This window comes from Megascapheus bottae, chromosome 32 (genome assembly GCF_031878675.1).
Source record: "Megascapheus bottae isolate mThoBot1 chromosome 32, mThoBot2.hap1, whole genome shotgun sequence".
Lineage (NCBI taxonomy): Eukaryota > Metazoa > Chordata > Mammalia > Rodentia > Geomyidae > Megascapheus > Megascapheus bottae.
The window spans coordinates 3,393,264-3,414,204 of NC_143540.1; the positions used below are offsets into that span (position 1 = coordinate 3,393,264).

Genomic DNA, 20,941 nt, shown 5'->3' on the forward strand with positions numbered 1-20,941 from the left:
CTTGGATGCCCTGTTCCAAAAATGAGCACTGGATGCTAAACTGTGTGTGTGTGTGTGTGTGTGTGTGTGTGTGTGTGTGTGTGTGTGTGTGTGTGTGCGCGCGCATGCGTGCACGCACACACGTACACACGTGCATATGGAGATCAAACTTGTCCTTGCATTTATTTTTGTGGGTTATGGGGCTTGAACTCGGCGCTGTCCCTGAGCTCTTCAGCTCAAGGCTACTGCTGTACTCTTGAGCCACGCCCACTTCCCATTTTCTAGAGGTTAATTAGAAATAAGAGTCTCAGGTCCTTTTGTGCCTGGGCTGGCTTTGAACCTTTTGATCCTCAGATCTCAGCCTCCTGCGTGGCTAGGATTACAGGCATGAGCCACCACACCCAGCTTTTTCACCTAAGGTTAATGCTCTTCCATTTGAGCCACACCTACACTTCTGGATTTTTCTAGTGATTTGAACATTCTGATGGATTTCTCTGGGTTGGTTAGCCTCCTGAGTAGGTAGGATTGCAGGCATGAGCCTCCAGCGCTCTGTGGGACGTAACAGTCTTTCCTCGAGCTAAGGGATACATCCCACCTCTAGACTTTCAAAGTTATTCCTGTAGTTTCTGATTACATCTCTCTTTCAGGTTGAGCCAGTAAAGTCTTATTACTTTAACCAAAAGCAAAAGTCATAAAAGGAGGCAGCCTCCCCCTTGCTTCCCTTGAACCGTTGCCTCTGCAGGAAGCCAGCTGCGGGTCATAAGGACCTTAGACCTGTGAAGAGACCCAGCTTCGAGAGCAATAGGGGCCTTGCTCTAGCAGCCACTGAACCATCTTTCAACCAGAGCCTCCAAGCCAGGTAAGCTCCTTTCAGATTCCTTACTTGTAGAACTATGAGATGACAGGATTGATGTTGGACGCTGTTGAGTTTGGGAGTCATTTGTTACACAGCAGTAACCAATACAGAAATGTCTAGATATACAATCAAGGCACTCCATGCAGACTGAGACTGTGGGAACCATGGAGGATTTCTATGAGAGGTCCCCAGAATCCATGTATATGACACAGCATCTGGGGCAGGACCTCCTTTCCACTCAGTAGACCTGATGGGGAAAACCAAAACAGCAGGTACTCTAATGCCAAACGCTGTGCCCACTCCTGGGGGCCACATTTCAACTCCTTGTTGCCAAGGAGCTAGGAAAAGGGGGCATTAGTCAAGATTGAGGCAAGAGCTAACTCAACTTGTTTCCTGGCATCCCAGAAAGACCAGTAATTAGGGGACAGAATTAAGATGGTGAGGTTCTCATTTGCTTAGTTACTTAAAAACCAAAGGAGATGTGATTAAGGTCAGGATGGAGATGAGCTAATACAGGGAGAAGTGAGGACCCAGGTCTAGAACACTACTAGTACAGAAGACAGAAAGGGATACGCAGTACAAAAATGACTGGAGGGCTGAGAATGTGGTTTAGTGGTAGAGTGCTTTGCCTAGCATGCATGAAGCCCTGGGTTAGATTCCTTAGCACCATATGCAAAGAAAAAGCTTTGAGCCACTGTGGCACTTCCTGCTTTTTCTGAGTAGTTTATTGGAGAAAGCAGTCTCCCAGACTTTTCTGCCCAGGCTGGTTTCAGGTCTCAACATCCTGTAATCCTGAGGATTACAGGTGTGAGCCACCAATACCTAGCTATCCCTTAGGGTCTTTCCTTCCCCTGTAACTGTGTAACCAGTCAACCTGCCTGAATGTCCTAGATGACTGAGTTTCCAAGAGCTTCAGACATAGGGAACTCAGTGTAGCACACAAGAATCAGCAAGATGGTGGGGTTATTTGAAAAGGTTAGATGGGGCAGGTACAGAGCCCAGGTGAAGCGCTTAGTTGCTGGTGCACTGGGAGATTACTGAAAGGAAGCACTGTCCTCTGTCTTTGCTTCTAAAAGAACCTGACATGGAAATGTGACTGAAACTCTGACCTTGATCTCTCGGACACAGGACAAATGGTCAGAGGAGGAGAAAGTTTGAGGAAATGCCTTTTGCCCCGCATGGCACCTCGATTCTTATCACACACATTTACCCTCGTGTAGATGTTTAGGCCTGTTTACATCTCTTCTCTGGAGCTCCTGGAAACATTCTGTTTAAACCAGACTTTTTTCCTGACACGATGGTTCCTATACTGCTTGAATGTGCTTCCTTTGTCTTTGGGGCCCAGGGTGAGGGGAGTGGATGGAGGGGGAAGAAGGAGACTTTCTTTTCTATGAATATAGTCATAAAAAAATTTTTTTTAAGAAAGCCTCCTCTGAGAAGTGTTTCTCAACTGGCTTTTCCCTAAGTGATTCTAGTCGGTATGGACTGGGTGTAAAGCTGTTGTGATCTTGGAAGGAAAGTGTGACGGGCAGAAGGCACATCCTGGGACCCCTCTTACCCATCCGTTCACCATATGGCTTCTGCCAAACTTTCTCCAAACAGGAAGGTGCTCTCTCTTCAACTCTCCCTCCCCTAGTTCACCGGGTATTCTCTGAATCAATGAGACAGTGCAAGTAAGTTAATTAACAGCCTGAACTCCATACAATGTGGAGTTTAACCCAGCCCTGACTGCGTCATCATTTATGGTCCTTCCAAGAAAACTCTGGATCATATTAAGAAACCTTCCTGCCACGTAGCAGGAGAAGGGGGGACCTTTGGTTCAGAAAGGAGGTTGCTGCCTCCAAAAGGGTGCTTGTCTTCAGAGGAGGTGGATCCTCGGATGTAGGCATTAAGATAATGCCTAGAGATGTCTTCAGAAAGTCTCTGCTATTTTGCACTTTTGGACTCTCCCCCATTTTATAGCTCCTAATTGATAACCCCTGAGGGTTCCTGTAATTGACCTTATATCTAACATATGCATACATGCCCCCAGTTTTCAAGATTCAGCTGGAAAATCCTACTTGAGTAGCCCATCATCGCTAAACATTGCATTACCATTAAGGTCTATTCTATTACTGGTCTTGATAACTCCCTTAAAAACCTAAGGGGAGAAATATTCAGTAACTCTTGCTTTGGAGATGGTAATAAAGAATGCCTGGCACGCTATCTTGAATAATATTCTAGTAGATCAATTGCCTTGGGAGCCTGACTTAGTTCCTTACCATCGCCTGTCCCCACGCCCACCCCCAAATGTGCTAACATTTTTGCCCAGTCTGCTCAGTCTTACTGGGCTTGCTTCCTTGGTTTATGAACACCTTTATCTGCCATGTGATTGGCTACCCTCTTGAGTGGTGATCAGCCTTCCTGGCCTGCTTGTGACTGAGGAATTTCAATAGTAAAATGAGGGATGATTGTGGAGGAAACCAGGGTGGTGGGACACAGACTTGTTTTCTGTGTAATCTTCCTGGAAAACAACAACTCTATAACCTATCTGGGTAATTTTTACATTCTGTATCTAATGCTTCTGCTAGGTAAAAGCTCTTGGCTGAGGAAGATGGGAGAGATTGAAAAGAAAATAAGCAAGAGGAAGAAAAGAGAAAAAGGGGGAAAAACACCTCAGGTATGAAAGAACTTAGATTACCTTGAACCATGTTGTCCTCTGGACTTAAATGGTTTGTGGTTGCTTTGCTTCAATAGACAGTCAAATACTATGTCTCAGGTCCCTATTACCTTAGGCCAGCATTTAAATCTCCTCTGACAACTTTTTGGATTTTTGTGTTACAAAAATCAGGGCTAAAATACAGAAGAAAATAAAATCAAGCTTTCGGGACATTTTTTTTTATTTTACATGTAAAATCGTCTTTGAGATTTCCCCGAGGGTTCCTGGAAATCTCACAGAGATTTGTTCTTTTATTTTGTAGAGATACTGAAAATAGTTAGGTCAGAGGGCTGAATGAGAAGTATTGTCATATCAGAAAGATGCTCACTTTTTCCTAAGTTAAATATGTGCAAGTAAATATGTATTTCAGAAACTTTATAGCTCATAGGAAATTCATGAAAAACTCCAGTGCTTTGCTTTCTGAATGTTTTAATTTTAAAAATATTAGCTGGGCACTGGTAGCTCACGCCTGTAATCCTAGCTACCCAGGAGGCTAAGATCTGAAAATTATAGTTCAAAGCCAGCCAGAGTAAGTAGCACTGTGGCTCAATTGGTAGAGTGCTAACCTTGAGCTTTGAAAGAGGCTCAGAGACAGAACCCAGGACTGCAAAAAAAAAAAAAAAATTAAAACATAAAATATTCTTGTATTTATCTTAGTATTATTTGCCTGATTATACTGAACAAAAATATATAATTCAGTTATTGTTTAAAATAACTTACTTTCTTATAGAAAATTATATATTTCTTTATTATATATTTCTTTAAATATATATATATATATTTTTTTTTTGCCAGTCCTGGGCTTGAGCTCAGGGCCTGAGCACTGTCCTTGGACTTTCTCAAGGCTAGAGCTCTACCACTTGAGCCTCAGCACCACTTCTGGCTTTTTTCTATGTATGTGGTACCGAGGAATCGAACCCGGGTCTTCATGCATGCTAGGCAAGCATTTTAACCACTAGGCCAAACTCCCGGCCTAAATATATATATATTTATATATAAGAAATACATTTCTTATTTTCTTATAGAAAATTTCAATCAATAATGCTTAGGTCTGTGATTCCCAATGCATATCAGACCTATTAATGAAGTTTTATTTAAAAAAAGATATTTATGCCTTACTGCAGGCTCACGGAATTTTTTTTTAATTTCCTTGATGTTTACTGTATACGTGCTAGTTATAAGGATTGTTATAGAACTCGAGTTTCTGCTGTAAAATATATTGACATAATTTCATAACATGGACAAAGGCAATCAGTGACCCCTAAGGAAAGCAGACTACATGGTCATACCAAGAAACATTTGTGCAGACTTTCTGCTGCATGGTTGTATGATCTCACCTTTGTATTCCACAATCCAGTTTCTCTTGTCACTTTCATTGTTTGTCTTGTAAATCCTCAGCAGTTCTTTTACACTTGAAGTGTTCCAGAAAATAAAATAACCATTTCTCTGGTAGTTTGTAAATAGTTTTGGTTTTGCTATAAAGCTTGCTGAAATCACTCCCTTTAAGTTGCAGGCTAGAGCTTGTGTCTTGAGCAAAGGACAGATTCACAACCTCTTTACATATGGACTCAATTTTCAAGAATTGAGTCTTAGCTAGTGTCATCGGAGCTGAAATCTGATTATTGGTCTGCTCCCTGATTTTCAGAACTCCCTTTTTGTGGAGAAACAGTAGTTTTCATAGAACTCCTATCTACCTCTACCACTTCCAATAAAGATAGCTTTGCCCTCTTAGTCCCAAGGTTTTTTGGGTTTTTTTGTTTGTTTGTTTGTTTTTGCCAGTCCTGGGCTTAAGCTCAGGGCCTGAGCACTGTCCTTGGCTTTTCTCTAGAGCTCTACCACTTGAGCCTCAGCACCATTTCTGGCTTTTTTCTATGTATGTGTGCACTGAGTGCATGCTAGGCAAGCACTCTACTGCTAGGCCAAACTCTCAGCCAAGTCCCAAGGTTTTTGTCTGACTGCAATGGCCCATCTTTTCAGAAGATTATTCAATGATAACAATTATAGTAGATTTTAGTGCTTTACCAATAAGGCTGACTGGTTTTAGTGTACTATGTCATGTTAAGAAGTTACCCATAATATCTGTTTCATTAGGTTTCTTTTTAACTCAGAATCAGGAGTGGATATTCAATATGGTATGATTTTTCTCCTTTGAAATACTAATAATGGAAAAACACATACAGATTTCCTTATATTCCTGGACACATGGATTCATTGATGGGGTTTTTTTGTTTTATTGTCAGTTGTCGTGCTTGAATTCAGGGCCTGGGCGCTGTCCCTGAGCTCTTCAGCTCAAAGCTACCGCCCTACCCCTGGGCCACAGGGCCACTTCCAATTTTCTAGTGATTAATTGGTGATAAGAGTCTCAGGGTCTTTAGTACCCAGGCTGGCTTTGAACTGCAATCCTCAGATTGAGTAGCTAGAATTACAGGCGTGAGCCACCGCGCCTGGCTTACAATGTGTTTTTAAGTACATTTCTTGATTATATTCACTTAATATATTTATATTTGTGTTTGTGAAAGGGCTTAATATGTTTTTACAGATAATGTTCTGGTTCATGAAATAAATTTTGAACAGGTTTTATTTTCATAAAAGGTATAAGAACTAAAAATGAAAACCTAAAATGGTCATTATTTAAAGTTATATAAATATTTACCCAGGAAAAGTCAGAACAAACTCTTAACTTATTAGGACTGATAAGAGGGACGTGGGGGTGTGGCTTAAGTGGTAGAGCACCAACCTTGAACTTAGTGCTGAATTCAAGCCCCAATACTTGCTGGCATACAAGAATACATACACGCACCCAAGTAAATATTTTTAAAAGAGAACAGATAAAAGAATTCACAAAGTTTTCAAGATCTATGAACAACCTAGAAAAACCAAAAGCATTGTCAACGTCAATCATAACTTACTAGAAAATATTTTTTTGCCAGTCCTAGGGCTTGAACTCAGGGCCTGGGCACTGTCCTTCTGAGGTTTTTTTTTGCTCAAGGCAAGTGCTCTACCACATGCGCTGCAGCACCACTTCCGACTCTTTCTGTTTATGTGTACTGAGGAATCAAACCCAGGGCTTCATACATGCTAGACAAGCATTCTGCCACTAAGCCACATTCTGAGCCCCAAAAATAATAATGTTGAAAAGACAAAATTGTTCATAAAAGCAAGCAATCTACTAGCAGTAGATCTCTGAACCTCATCTTCATCTTCCTTGATTGCTTGCCTGGAGGTGCTAGCAGGGGAACACAGCTACTCAAATTTAACTTCCTCTCTTGAAGAAAGTTGTTCTCTTCAACACAACTCTTCCATATGAGCTGTGTGGGAGGAAGAAGGCACCCAACTACAGCTAGATCAGCTGATTCAACCCCAGCAATCATGGGGTGATAGGTGCCCCAATCTCCATCTCTTTTAAAGTGAAAATATAACGATGACTACTCGCTCAAAGAGTAACTGAAAGAGTTCAGTGTAACAAGCCAGAACAACCATTCAGCACACTCAGCAGAAGATCACAATTGTCATTCTGATCATGGGCCAACCACTTATTGGAAACAAAAAAGTTTGGGATAGTTACATCTTCACTGATCTCAGCACATCAAATGGCATTTGATATATGGGACAATATCTGATCGATTGGCTCAGTGATGCTTTCATTTCATTTTCCTCAGAAACAAGATGGAATATGCTAGGTTGAGCTAGGGAACTGAGTGGATGCCCTTCCCCCAAGTATGGTGGAGGCCATTGCAACACAAACGCTTGGCCACATCAGAACTTTGTGCTGAGCCTTGTCCATAGACACATTGAACTTTGCAAGGGGAAGGAAAGTTCCTTTGATTTGTGCTTATGATCTTTGGCTATAATATCTTTAGGTCCATAAACTTGGTCCACTGAGCTATAAAAGCAACTCATTTTATCTTGTTCTCCCTGCAGCTTGCTGTGTGACCACTTCAGCCATACATCCACACCAATCCAGAGGCTAGCACCATGACAAAGGACCAGAATGGAACCTGGGAGATGGAGAGTAATGACAACTTCGAAGGCTACATGAAGGCCTTGGGTAAGGGGTTAAGGCACTGGGGAAGGAAGGAAACCTGGCCAGGGTGGAGGGAGGAGGGAAAGGGAAGACATCTGTTTGACCGTGCAAAATCAGTTAAGTCATGTACAATCACTGAGGCTGTTTCCTCAGAAACATTATTATTGTTACTGAACATTATTATCAGAAATAATAATAAAGCTACATTTAAGATGTCCTTAGCATAGTAGAGAGTCAGAGGAAATAGATACTCTGCATAGAGAATACATACAAGTGCCTACACACATATACACAGACACAAGGTACAAGCTAAGGAAATGGATAATGCAGTCACTCCTTAGCTTTTTGTTCACCTTCTCTCTGGTGGCCATTTCAGCACCATAAGCACCCTATAGAAATGCAGTTCTAAACCTGTATTCGGGTGATTGATTGGGAGCGTAGTTCAGAACTGTAATTCTGAACAATACCCTGCAGAGGAGTGAACCACACAGCTGGAGCCAAAGCCCAGCACTCACTCCCTGACATCAGCTCCCTTCAACCTGCTTGGTTGTTTAACCTTTCAGAACCTCAGTTTCTCATCTTTCAAATAGGTATACTTACACCAACCTTGTCCACGTTTCTAGAGAGTGTTGGATGCAGTTGTGGTTTTGCATCATTCTAAATACCGTAGCAGATGTTGTTTGCTAGCCTGATGGTAAAAGAGGTGTGCTAGATGAGTTGGATTTATATATTATCAGAAAGCTACTTTTTAGGTTTTTACATGTTTTGCTTAAATAATAAAGAGTCCTCTGGTGACTTGAGGTATAAAATTCAGTTTCTGTTCAATCCAAGGCTCTATGGTATGGGATCTTAACATCCATCTTTTCTGGAAGAAGGTTGGGGAAGAAAGCACACACACACACCTTTTCCCTGGGAGGGGGGTGGGGGATGATCAGGTGAGGTATACCTTCAACTGTCTCCCAGAAATCCTCTCTATAAACAACTTCTTTCTGGACTCTTCCACCCCATCTTACACCATCCATGTGGGCAAAGGGTTCTCAAGTTTAGAATGTGGTAATCAGATCCCTCCATTGACAAACTTTGAACTGGCCATTTTTTTCCCTCTGTCAGATCCAAAATTGCAGTTTACAGTTCACACATTATGATGTTGTGACTTCTTTGCACCAGGCTCTCTGCAGTACTGATGGGTCACTGGGCATTGGGGATTTTGATGATAATGAATGAATAAGTGAATGAATGAATGAATGAATGAATGGCTGATGACCCAAGGTAAATGTATTTTGCAAAATCTTGGTGCCTGCTGGTTCTGACACGACAATAATATTACACACTTTGACAAAGTCCCCATATGGACTACCTGGCATCTGGTTAGATTTTCAAATGCAAAGTACTATGAGATAGAAAAATCCAGGAGTCCCTTGGCCTCTCTTGGATAGATTAGCAATACTTCCTTGAGTTCCTAGGCTAAGGGTGGGGAGAAGCAGGGAGGTGCCCCAACGTCTCCAGTGTCCAGGAGGGGAGAGAGGAGAGAGGTTGAGGCAGAGGCACTTGGGGAAGGAGACATTCTAATTCCTCTATAAATGCAATCTCTGGAAGAGGAAATGATATAGAAAAAAAAAAGAAGAAGATTGCTCTTCCACTCCACTTCCCACAATTGCCTGGAAGTACCCATGATTTGAGAATTAAGAGTCCAGGGTTGAAGCCCATCAAAGTTACACTTTGAATGGTTCTCGGATTTCCAGTGATGAATATGTGCGCATCTCTGCTCTTTAATTTACAAAGAGTGCCTGCCCTGTTAGCCTGCAACTCTAGCTTTTCTCACTTGCACATTACAAAGCATTTTAATGTTGAGTAGCATACTCATATTTCACCTTTATGGCTTGCATTGTTCAAAATGCAGTTATGAAAAGTATGCTTTAATAAAGTCACTTTGCTGCTCTTGTAGGGTTTTTTTTTTTGGTCCCTCATTTTGCAGCAGCTATAAGCCATATATATTATTCAGCAATAGCTTGCCTTTGGACCTTTCCTTTTAAGACAGAAATTCATTTCACTTGGCCATAAATCAGCCTCAGAGGTACCTTTAATCCAGAAAAGCAGATAAAACATATTTGATAACCTTGGTGTTAAAATACCGTATCAAGAAAATAATTTGCTCTGCAAAGTTCAGAGCAAAGTAGTTTTGTAATCTGTGTGTGTGTGTGTGTGTGTGTGTGTGTGTGTGTGTGTGTGTGTGTGTGTGTACACACGTGCTACAACTGCAGCAAAACCTTTAGATTAGGAATATCCAACCAGGAATCTACCAAAACACTTGGCCCCTTCTATGGAGTGGAGCAGAGGTGACTTGAGTAACCAGTTTGTGCAAATGCTAAAGGGTAGCCATTTTTCAGTTTGAGGAGTGTAAGCAATGCTTGATTCCATTTGCATAGAGCTCCTAATAAGATTTCCCAAGGCATTGGTTAGAAAGATTGACTAGGGATGTTGTTTCCTGGACAATCTGGTTCTCTCAGCAATGGGCTTTTGTAGCTATAATCTACTTTTCTAGGCAACTAGGGACAAGCAAGCCTTTTTATTAAAGAGCCCACATTATAAATGGCAAGGAGGCTTGATTTGTAAGAAAACTGTTGGGCAGCTGAGCCACTTATATTTCTTGGGCCTCACTGGCCACATCTTCAGCATCTATATACATTGTCTTGCTAAGGATGACTTTGGGATCTAAATTTCTCTAATTTCCAGTTTAGAAGTTTGCCTGGAGGTTCCTCTCTACTTCATCAACAGGTAACCTCTGGTTTTCTTTCCCCACATCCTAACATGGCTCTCAGCACTTCTGAGGCTTTCACACAAGGAGACTTGAACACAAGCTGCTCATTAGCCCAGCTCCAGAGAGAGGAAACTAGCTCTAGAGAGAGGAAGCTGGCCCCCACCAGGGAAATGTCCCACCAAAGTGGATAGGGAGCCCATATGACTGCAGGAGGATTAGAACAGCCACCATTAGGACTGTTCCACAAGGTGAGACCTGCAGTTTTCACTCTGGAGAGAGAGATGATCAGATCAATTTGACCGGTACAGACAAGGCCAGATTTAGGGGCCGTTGTTCAGTGAGTATCTATCCCCATCAAGATCCTTGGGGATATAAAAAGTGTTTCATGAGCATTTTTATTGAGTCTTCTTCCCCTTAATCTGATGAGGTGAGCATTCTTTTTTTTATTTTTACTTTTTTATTTTTTTTGCCAGTCATGCTCAGGGGCTGAGCACTGTCCTTGGACTTTTCTCAAGGCTAGAGCTCTACAACTTGAGCCACAGCACCACTTCCAGTTTTTTTCTATGTATGTAGTACTGAAGGATCGAACCCAGGCCCTCATGCATGTTAGGCAAGCACTCTGCCACTAGGCCAAACTCCCAGCATTCTTCTGCTCATTTTATCATGAGGAAACTTGGGTCCTGAGTTTAACCTTAGTCCTATCAGGATGAAGAGAAGGAAGAAAGGGAGGGAGGGAAAGGCAAAAGGGAAGGGAAGGGAGGAGGAGAAGAGAAGAGAGGACAGGAGAGGGAAGGAGAGACAAGGGGGAAAGAAGAGGGGAGAAGAGGAAAGGGGAAGGGAGAGGAGTAAAGGAGAGCAGGGGAGGACAGGAAAGTTACAAAAGGTTCAGCTTTATCCATGCTAACCACTGGTGGCCTTCCAAGAATGTGTGTGTGTATGTGTGTATGTATGTGTGTTTGTGTATGTGTATGTGTGCGTGCGTGTGTGCGTGTGTGTATGTGTGTGTGTTGTGAACTGGGGCTCAGAAGACATTTTATCTGTTGTGTCCCCTCAGAGTTCCAGGGGACATTCCTGGCTTCCTGACAACCAGTCAAAGTATTCAGCCCAATCACCTGTAAGATAACTCTTGCTTCCCATTTAAGCAAGGAAGTATGTCCTGTTCTGATCTATGACTTGGGCCTGAGAGCTTGTCCTTGTTGAAGGAATGACTGAGTCCATCTGAGCAAGTCATAACCTGCCCTCCCCTAACTCCTTTGTCCAACAGACATTGACTTTGCCACCCGCAAGATTGCAGTTCGTCTGAATCAGACCAAGATCATCATTCAAGATGGTGACAACTTCAAGACAAAAACCAACAGCACATTCCGGAACTACGACGTGGATTTCACTGTCGGGGTGGAGTTTGATGAGTACACCAAGGGCCTGGACAACCGGAACGTCAAGGTACTGCAGTGGGCAAGAGATTTTCATCAGTACAGTACATGATACCCAAGTAGGTTCTGTGGCTATGCAAAGAAAACAGACAAATATATATACAAAAAAAAATTACATAGCCAGGTGCTGGTGGCTCATGCCTGTCATCCTAGCTACTCAGGAGGCTGAGATCTGAGGACTGTGGTTCAAAGCCAGCCCCAGCAGGAAAGTCTATGAGACTTTTAATTTCTAATTTACACCCCCCCCCCAAACCAGAAGTGATGCTGTGGCCCAAAGTGTTAAAGTGTTGGTCTTGTGGACCAAGCTCAGGGACAGCACCCAGGTCCTGTGTTTAAATCACTCCCCCCACCCACCCCCCCCCCGCCACACACAAACACAAAGACAGAAATAGCTGGGGAAGTTGGAGCAAGCAGGACTTCACTGGACCCAGTGGGTCATTGTGGATTGGCACTGGGCACTTAGTGAAAGCTAAAATGGAAGAGACAGACCAAGAAATCCTACTGTTGTAGGACTTCAGGCAAACTCACACCATAGGCTGAGTGGCTGGATGAGCAGTCGGAATGTCCTTAGCAGAGATGGTAGCTGTGGCTATGGGCAGGGCTACTTTCAGGAAAGGGACACACAGGAGCTGGGAAGTGGCCTCAGAGGCCACAGCTACAGTTTGGTATGCTCAGCTCTCAAAACCATTTATTTGCTCTGTCATGGCAGTCGCTGGTCACCTGGGAAGGTGAGGTCCTGGTGTGTGTGCAGAAGGGAGAGAAGGCCAACCGAGGCTGGAAGCAGTGGGTTGAGGGAGACAAACTGTACCTGGTAAGTCCTGGGGTCTGCCCAGCTCCTTCCCCTGGGCTCCCATAAACACTTGCGCTCACCTAGAGGGACACGTTGACAAGAAAAATGGCCCGGAATCCTTTCCTGAGCAAGCCAAATGTGCATGGTCTTATAGTGAGAAAGCCATTTCCATCCAGCCCAGGGGACTCCAGGAAGAAATCTATATGCCTGTTTCTATGAACAGCTGCAATTAAAAAGCAACTTTAAAATGCTGAGCTAGGAAGGTAGGATCCAAGGCGAAATGCAGGGAACCTGTTAAAGATCAGCTGGGGAGAAATCTGAACCCCGGTACTAACGTGCCCTAGAGAAGGGTAAGACCAGGCTTTCTCTCAGTTATGGGAGTCCTGTAGAGGAGAGGCAAGGTGTACTTCAAGGGTGGGACAAGTGCAGCTGGACAGGGGAACTGCCTCAGGCTGTGGTTTCTCCTCCTAAGATATGACCTTCCCTGACCCCCAAATATTTTAGATTGATTTACTACCAGAACAGTCAGAACAATAGCTAATACCTTTAAATAAATTCTATCTACCTAGACAGCTTCCTTCTTCAAGGTAATTTATAGCCCCTGCATTCAAATAGTGAAAACTTTCTCAGTCCTTCATGTATCCAGCCACTCATTTGTAAAATGAATGACTCATTCATTCATTACTTCACTCACTCACCTGTGGAGTAGGGCAGGTGTCTGGCTCCAGTGTCCACAATCAGATGGTCAAGGTGCCCTTCAGAACTAGCCTTATTTTGCCTGCGATCTTTATTTAAGCTCATGATGTAGGGGAGGCCTTCTGTGTATTTTTCACTGACAGTTTTTCCCTAGCTGCTCTGGTTTGGATGTATGTGTGTGTATATTGTGTATGCATGTGTGTGTGTGTGTGTGTGTGTGTACACACACGTGTGTACCAGGGCATAAACTCAGGACCTGGGCACTGTCCTTTAGCTTTTTCACTCAAGGCTGGAACTCTAGTCCTTGTTCACACCTCCACTTCTAACTTTTTCTTTTTTTTTTCTTTTTCTTTTTTCAGTAGTTTATTGGAGATGAAAATCTCATGGAGTTTCTTGCCCAGGCTTTGAACTGTGATCCCCAGATCTCAAGTCTCCTGAGTAGCTAGAATTACAGGCATGAGCCACCAGTGTTTGGCTAGATGATGGTTTTTATTTTTAATTGTGGAACCATCCCCAGTGGAATTTGTGACTAAACAACAAGTTCATTGCAACTACCAAGGTTACGTGGTGGTCTGCCTCCGAGGGGCGCGACTTCCACTTCTGTGGCGGTTTCCCTCCTCCTGGTGGAGCCCTTCTGTACCCTTTCCTTGCTTAAGTGATTTGCAGCTGGCATCTTCTTATGTCTTCACCTGCCCAACTCTTCACACCAGATTCTTCCTTGCCTGGTGACTGGCCCACTTTTTGTGCATGAAGTGGTGTTGCTTCCACCACAGGAGTAGGAGAAATCCTGCCTGAGAGTCTAATTTTCTTTGCTTTTTTTTTTCATTCTTATAGTTGTTCAAGCTCAATTTGAGTGTCACAAATCAAATTATGGCTACCTAAGGGGGTATGCCGGCTTATTAGTCTGTGAGATGAACTTAGCCCAGGATGATGAAGCAGCCGTTTATTCCAGTCCCACTACCCACATACCCAGAGTTCAGGACAGGGGAGAGCGGGAGGAAGGCTGGGCTCTTTAGCTATTCACCTGCTTTCTGATGTTACAGGAGCTGACTTGTGGTGATCAGGTGTGCCGGCAAGTGTTCAAAAAGAAGTGAAGGCCACATGGGAAGCCTGCCTGGCACCGGACGTTCTCTGTTGGCTTTAGGAGGCAATGTCGGGACCTTCCAAGCCCCATTAAAGGGCCCCGCTGGGTATACACTGAATGAGTGTGTAACAGAAAGACACACTCTTTCCCCCTTGGAAACCCGGCATTAAATGAAAAACACAGAAAAACCTCACTCACATGCATCCGAAAGCTTCCTGTCTATTTTTCTTTATTTCCACAGCTGTTGGGTTTTCCTCATGCGTAGATGAGGTGGCTGCCTGTGCGTATGCTTTGTTGTTTGTCCATTGATTATATTTTTATTTTGTTCCTTTTTTTAAAAAAATATTAATTTATTGGGTCGGGGGGACTGTTTGTCCCCAAGAATGTTCTCAGACACAGCATTCCCCACGGAATCCTGAACACCCCCCATTTGAGAGATGTTCCTTTGAATGGGTGTGGCATGTTAGTTCTCTGCCATTCTGGCTGGCTTGTTTGTTTCTTTGTTTGGTTATGCTAGGGTTCGAACTGGCATTGTACCCTTTGAACCACCCTTTCAGCCCTGCTTTTGGCTGGTTATCTTAGAGGAGTCTCATGTGCTTTTTTTCTGTCCAGGCTGATTTTGAACTATGATCCTCTATGATCTCAGCCTCCTGAGTTGCTAGGATTATGGGGGTAAACTACCAGCACCAAGCTGACATTCAGTTTGAGTTTCTGGTTTGTATCTCTCCCTGTGTAGGCCACAAAGAGCTGTCCTCAGCTCTTCATTTTGACCACAGTGCCAGCCAGTCCTGGTCTTTTCATCTTTAGGCCTAGACTGTCGAGAGAACCACAGAGCGTGCTCTAGTGAGGGACCTCCCAACCCACCATCCATTCAGGGGACTACAGGTGCTGAACAGATGGTCTCAGTTCATTCTTGGTTTCTGGTTTTTTGCTGCTTACTTGCAAATAAGAGTCTCTTGGATTTGTCTGCCATCTTGGATTTTGAACCACGATCTTCAAATCTCAGCCTCCTAAGATATGAGCGACCAGTGCCCAGAGTCCAGTTTAACACACACACACACACACACACACACACACACACACACACACACACAATTTGTAAGCCTTTAGTCTTCTTTTTTTTTTTTTTGCCAGTCCTGGGCTTGAGCTCGGGGCCTGAGCACTGCTCTTGGATTTTTCTCAAGGCTAAAGCTCTACCACTTGAGCCTCAACACCACTTCTGGCTTTTTCCTATGTATGTGGTACTGAGGAATCAAACCTGGGTCTTCATGCATGCTAGGTAAGCACTCTACCACTAGGCCAAACTCCCGGCCAAACCTTTAGTCTTATAGTCACAAAGTCTTCCCTTAAACCAGGGGATCCCCTTGCCCCAAGGAGAGTTTGTGTTGGAAGGATTGTACACATTCCTTAAGCCTGAATTCCCTCCTTCAGTGATGATAACAATGTGACTTTAAACTCTTCTAAATGGGATGTTTCCAGTGTATTTTTCCCTCCACAAATGACCTGTGAGTGAATGAATCCATTCACACTGGGTGTGGAAGACTGAGAGCGTCTCTATTCATTCTACTGGTTATCCTTTGCCAAAGAAGATGCATTTGAACTTGGAGAAGGGAAATTTGCAGGCTCAGTGCAAAGCCAGAGCAAAGGTTTAGGGCCTACACTCTCACCTCAGTCTATGTCCAAACCAAACCTTGGCAGGAATGCTTTTCCCCAGTCTCTACGGGTCTCACTGGGAGGCAGTAGAAAGGTGGCCCTTTATTACCCACTGGTGCTTGTGACTGAGGTGATGCAAAGAGACTCAAAGACTCTCAGATCTTCCAGCCTCCATGTGTGATGAGAGAGCTTGGGGTCAGTTGTAAACTAAGGAAGTGAGAGAGGCCAGGAATTGGTGCAGGGGCTGGGAGGGAGTGATCTTGAAAGCTAAGGAAAGACTGTTCCATAAAAACCCCAGTTCTCAAAATAGTCAAGCATCACCATGTGGAGTTCAGATCACCCTTGGTTAAAGAATAGACCTCACCTCTCAACCAGCTGTGTGGTTATAAAGTGGCTACTTCCCCTTTCTGAATTTTAATTTCCCCATCTGTCAAATGAACTTGCCTCAGAGAGAGAATTGTAAGAATTGAATGAGATCCTAGCAGAAGTGTACTATACACACACATATGCGTGTGCACACACATGTGCATGTGCATACACGTATGAGCACTCTTCCCCATCTCACGTATATATTAGACACAGGCCATGATGCTGTGATTCTCTTCATTAGAACTACACTGTCTCAGTCCGGTAATGCCAGCTACTATCAGGGGTTAGCAGTTGGAAGCTAGCTCTGACACAAAAGTTTCAGGAGGCTCCATCTCAGCCAATGACTGGACACAGTGGCAAATACCCATAATCTCAGCTCCAAGGAAAGGACAAGTAGGAGGATCACAGCCCAGACCAGCCTGGGTACAAAGGGAGACATTACCTTAAAAATAACCATTGCTACTCAGGAAGACTGAGATCTGAGGATCAGGGTTCAAAGCCAGCCTGGAGAGGAAAGTCTGTAAGAGTTTTATTTCCACTAAACTACCAAGAGAAGCAGGAAGTGGCACTGTTGTTCAAGTGGTAGAGCACTAGCCTTTAAGGAAAGGTAGCTCAGGGACAACACCTAGGCCCTGAGTTCAAGTTCCAAGAGTAGAGGGGCAGGGGAGTGGGGAGACATGTCTGCAGATATAAAATGCATACCCAGGAAGCCTGAAGTTGCGGATTCAATTTCCAGTGGAGCTAGGCTCTGGCGGGGGCGGGGGTGAGAGGAGAGCATAGTTCTAGAACTCTGGTTCTAAGATCTAGCTGCCTGCAGCCATCCATAAAGCCCTGAGTTTCAACCCCAGTGAGGTGGGAGGGGAGGGAGAGAGGAGATTGGAGGAGATAATCTCTAAAGAGGGACGAAGGAGGGGGACTCATCCTTCCTAAACCAGGTGATATCTCAGGTCCTTTACATCTATCTCTTAGCTTTCTGAATCCTTCACAAACTGTACAGTGGGATTAGCTTCACTTTATTGATAGGGAGTCAGAAATTGTGCCCAGGGAGACAGCCAGGATATAGTGCCACCAAAGTCTCAATGGAGTTTCCCAGAGCCCCAGGTCTTGCTGGCAACCCAGGTGAGATACTCTTCTGTAGCCACCCATCAGTCTTTGGGAAAATGGCTAATGTAACCTTTTCCAAATACATCCAAATAGTTATCTAAATCTTAAAGGACCACAGAAGTCAGTGAAAGGGAATACTTACTGAATTGAAACAGAGTAGACTATTTCATTAGCCTAATTGCCTTTAAACTCCTGTGGAGTGTTTAAAAGCTTGGTGGAAATATTTTCTTTTATTAAAGTTCATTGTTTCTATCTTTAAAAGCACTATATGAAAACTTAAAACTTCTCCAGAGAGTTGAGCACCCCTGTAGCTCACACCTATAATCTTCAGCTACTCAGGAGGCTGAGGTCTGAGGATCACCGTTCTAAGCCAGTACAGGCAGGCAAGTCTGAGACTCTTATCTCCAATTAACCATGAGAAATGGAGCTCAAGGGGGTAAGGTAGTAGCTTGAATGAAAAAGCTAAGGAATATCGCCCAGGACCTGAGTTCAAACTCCAATACTGGCACAAAACAAAACAAAAAAGAAAGAATTTTTTTAAAAAATCTGGAGCCCACGTCTGACTTTATCCCAAGCCCACATCCTAGCTGTGGCTGGGTATGCATGCAGAGGCTCTGAATCTCCAGTTCACTGTGCTTCTGCCTCTTCAGTGACTTGTAACTATTGGCTGCTGGTCCCATCCTCTGGGATGACTAGCTGTATAGGGCTGAGAGGCCTCTAGTGTGTGTGTCTATTGCTGTTGCATTCTGGGCCTGCTACCCTCTGTCTCCTCCTGTCCATATCATAGTCACCAGGTCTCAGCCAGTGCCTGTGGTCACCTTTCATTCAAAGGAGCATGGATGTATCATCTCCTAGAAGCCAGGCCCAGTAGCCAGGAATGAAGGAGATGGCAAAAAAAAAAATTCTCTGTCATGACAGATTGTGGTTTAAAAACTTAGCGGCAGAAATTATGACCCTCATTACACAAAAGGGAAGGCTGGGGCTCGTAGAACAGAATGTCCTTAAGAGGTCTGGCAGGGCCCAGACACCAACCCTCTTTCCTGGCCTGCTGTGCACTGGGTGTGGTTTAAACTTGGTCCTCGGGGCATGGTGTTGGGATGTGTGGGGCCTCTACATAGGTCTCTAGGCCAGTTTAGGAGTGGCCCTTAGCAGGCATGTGGGCCTCCAGTCTCTCTGGCTCACAGATTGGCTGTGAGATCTCTTTCTCTCACAGTGCTTCCACCAAGATCATCCATTTTAAGGTGACACGGGATGAGGAGATCTCACCACCACCAATGCCATGCTCTCGAGACTTCCTGCCCCCATCCCATTCCAAAATGCGAGCTCAATCCATCTCTTTATGAAGTTAGCCTGCCTGGGTTGCATTGCTTTTTCATTATGCAAATGCAAAAGGAGCAGGATACATGGTCTCTTCTGTTACCCAGAGGTAGTGGGAGGTGGAAAAGGGACCTGCTAACGAACTGGAGAAACTCAGAGACCTGGTTTATAAGTGCATTTCATAACAAAAGAAAAGCAAAGACCCTCATAATGTTCTAGCCACAGATAAATGTCATTGTGTTCGTCACGTTCTCGACATAATTCCTAGCAGCTAGCCAGCATATAATTATTAGTGGCTAAAGCAACAATAGGCTATTTTTACTTTCAGAAAAGGTAGGGGGAACCATATGATTCTAGCAAAGTGTTTTGCCCTCAGAAGACATTCAGGGAAGTCTGAGGACATAACCTGAAGAGGGGTACTACTGGCATCTAGTGGGTAAAAACAAAGCATGCCGACAAACCCCTAATGCTGGATAAAATAGTCCTGTCCCTCCCCGCCCCCAAGAAAATAGTTGGAGGACCTTTCCCTTCAACTGTGAAGAGGGTGAGGACTTCCCATGGTAACTGTTCCTTTGGAATAAGGTGTTTTGTGGGGGTACAGAATACTTGATTCCATGACTGAAGAATTCCTGAAATAATCAGGAAAAATGTTTTTTTTTTTCTTTCAGGTTCTTCCCTTTGGTCTCAATGGATTTCCAGATGCTGTTCAGGCCCAAACCCTCTGTTGAAAGAATCAGGATTCCAATGATTTAGTCAAAACATTCTTTCTATCCCACGTCCCAGGCCTGGAAGAAGACTCCTCAAGTTTCATCTGACCTTTGAGATACTGAAGACTTTTAGCTAACAGGGACCTTGGAAGCCAGTGTTCTGAGACGTAGACCCAGACAGGTTAGAGCGGAAACAACTCCAGTTAGGATGAAAAGAACCATGACTTTGGCGAAGATGCCAGGATAATGACAAAAATGCATGTTGTCTCTCGAACCAGGATGCAGCTTGGTGGGGTGGGCCACAGAGGTGTCAGGTGGGAAGGAGATGGGTTCTCTGAAGCAGATGTTATGGAAGGCACACCTGGGGTGCCCCCCCCCTCCATTCAAGTGAGCTTCTCCACCCTGCTGTCCAGAACCTTGGTCTCTACTGGGGACTGTCCTTCCTCTGTCCTCTCTCCTCTGTGTCCACAGGACTTTGCCTGCCACACCCACACTGGCGCCCACATGAGGAGAACCAACACCAATGAGGTGTCTTGGAACAAAGGTCATACAGAGGTAGGAAGGGAAACCAGGAAAGTGCAGCAAAGAAGGGCCCACGGGCTGGATGCTAGGGGTTCATTTGCTAACCATATATGCTATCCAATTACCCTCGTGCCCAGGGCACTCTGGAGCACCATGAATAAGCTCTGAGTAGCATAGGAGATAAAAAGAAACATATATTACTCCTCTGCCTGGGTAGCCTAGAGCTTCTCCAGGCCCTTGCCTGCCACTTAGACAAGTCCTCACCCGTGCAGTCCTCAGATCTTTCCCTAGGGGGTAAGCACCCTCCATGGGATTGTCCTCTCAGGTGGTGACCTCCAGGGACTCCCTCACCGTATTCTATGACTACTGCCAAAGTGGGTTTAAGCAGTAGAGAGGTGTACTTTACAACTGTGTTTTCAGGAAGATCCCATGGAAAGGCCGAATGGAGGGTGGATCATAGGTGAACCCAATCAGATTCCATCTTGGCACCCAGGCCACAGGTCTGCAGACAGGGCCGGGGACTGGATGGATCCTTTCTCAAGGCCTAGCCCAGGCCCTGAGCCATCCATTGGGAAGAAGCAGTATGTCCATACTATTAGATATGCATTTCTTTTTCTTTTTTTTTTTTGAGTTCTTAGCAGGTGCAGAGCCTGTCCCCTCCCTCACAGTAATTTCATATAAACCATTTTTTATCCCCATAATAGATAAGGCTTCCTGATGCTCAGAAAATTCAAGTTAAGTTGTCCAAGTCCCCTCCCCCACCTCAGATGCTGAGTAATTCAACCTACAGGACACCCAGATCTGAAAAGCTGTTAGAGAGGTGCTGGTACCAGCCCTACAATCTGGCCACAATAAACACATTTCATAGGGCACAAATGTGGAAGCGGGGGACGATGGGCATCATCAATGGGTACATTTGTTAAGCATTCCCTGCGCTCAGAGCCTTCTTGG

General features: G+C 44.3%; 1 protein-coding gene and 1 long non-coding RNA gene across 3 annotated transcripts; both read left to right on the forward strand.

Moving 5' to 3' along the window:
* The first annotated feature begins 561 nt into the window (after positions 1-561).
* Positions 562-15,398, forward strand: Rbp2 (retinol binding protein 2). 2 transcript variants are annotated; one of them, XM_090323717.1, is made up of 6 exons: positions 562-838; positions 3,406-3,494; positions 7,455-7,581; positions 11,580-11,758; positions 12,458-12,559; positions 14,278-15,398. In XM_090323717.1, the coding sequence occupies exons 3-6, from the start codon at positions 7,509-7,511 to the stop codon at positions 14,326-14,328; spliced, it is 405 nt and encodes a 134-aa protein (XP_090179843.1). In that variant the 5' UTR covers positions 562-838; positions 3,406-3,494; positions 7,455-7,508; the 3' UTR covers positions 14,329-15,398. The 2 variants fall into 2 exon arrangements, with proteins under 2 accessions (XP_090179843.1, XP_090179844.1); XM_090323718.1 differs by lacking the exon at positions 562-838 and having other exon boundaries at positions 3,274-3,494.
* Positions 15,399-17,387: 1,989 nt separating this feature from the next.
* LOC150043030 (uncharacterized) lies at positions 17,388-20,017 on the forward strand. Its single transcript, XR_016533511.1, has 3 exons — positions 17,388-17,459; positions 19,430-19,649; positions 19,940-20,017. It is a non-coding gene; the product is annotated as an uncharacterized LOC150043030 (long non-coding RNA).
* The last annotated feature ends 924 nt before the right edge of the window (positions 20,018-20,941 follow it).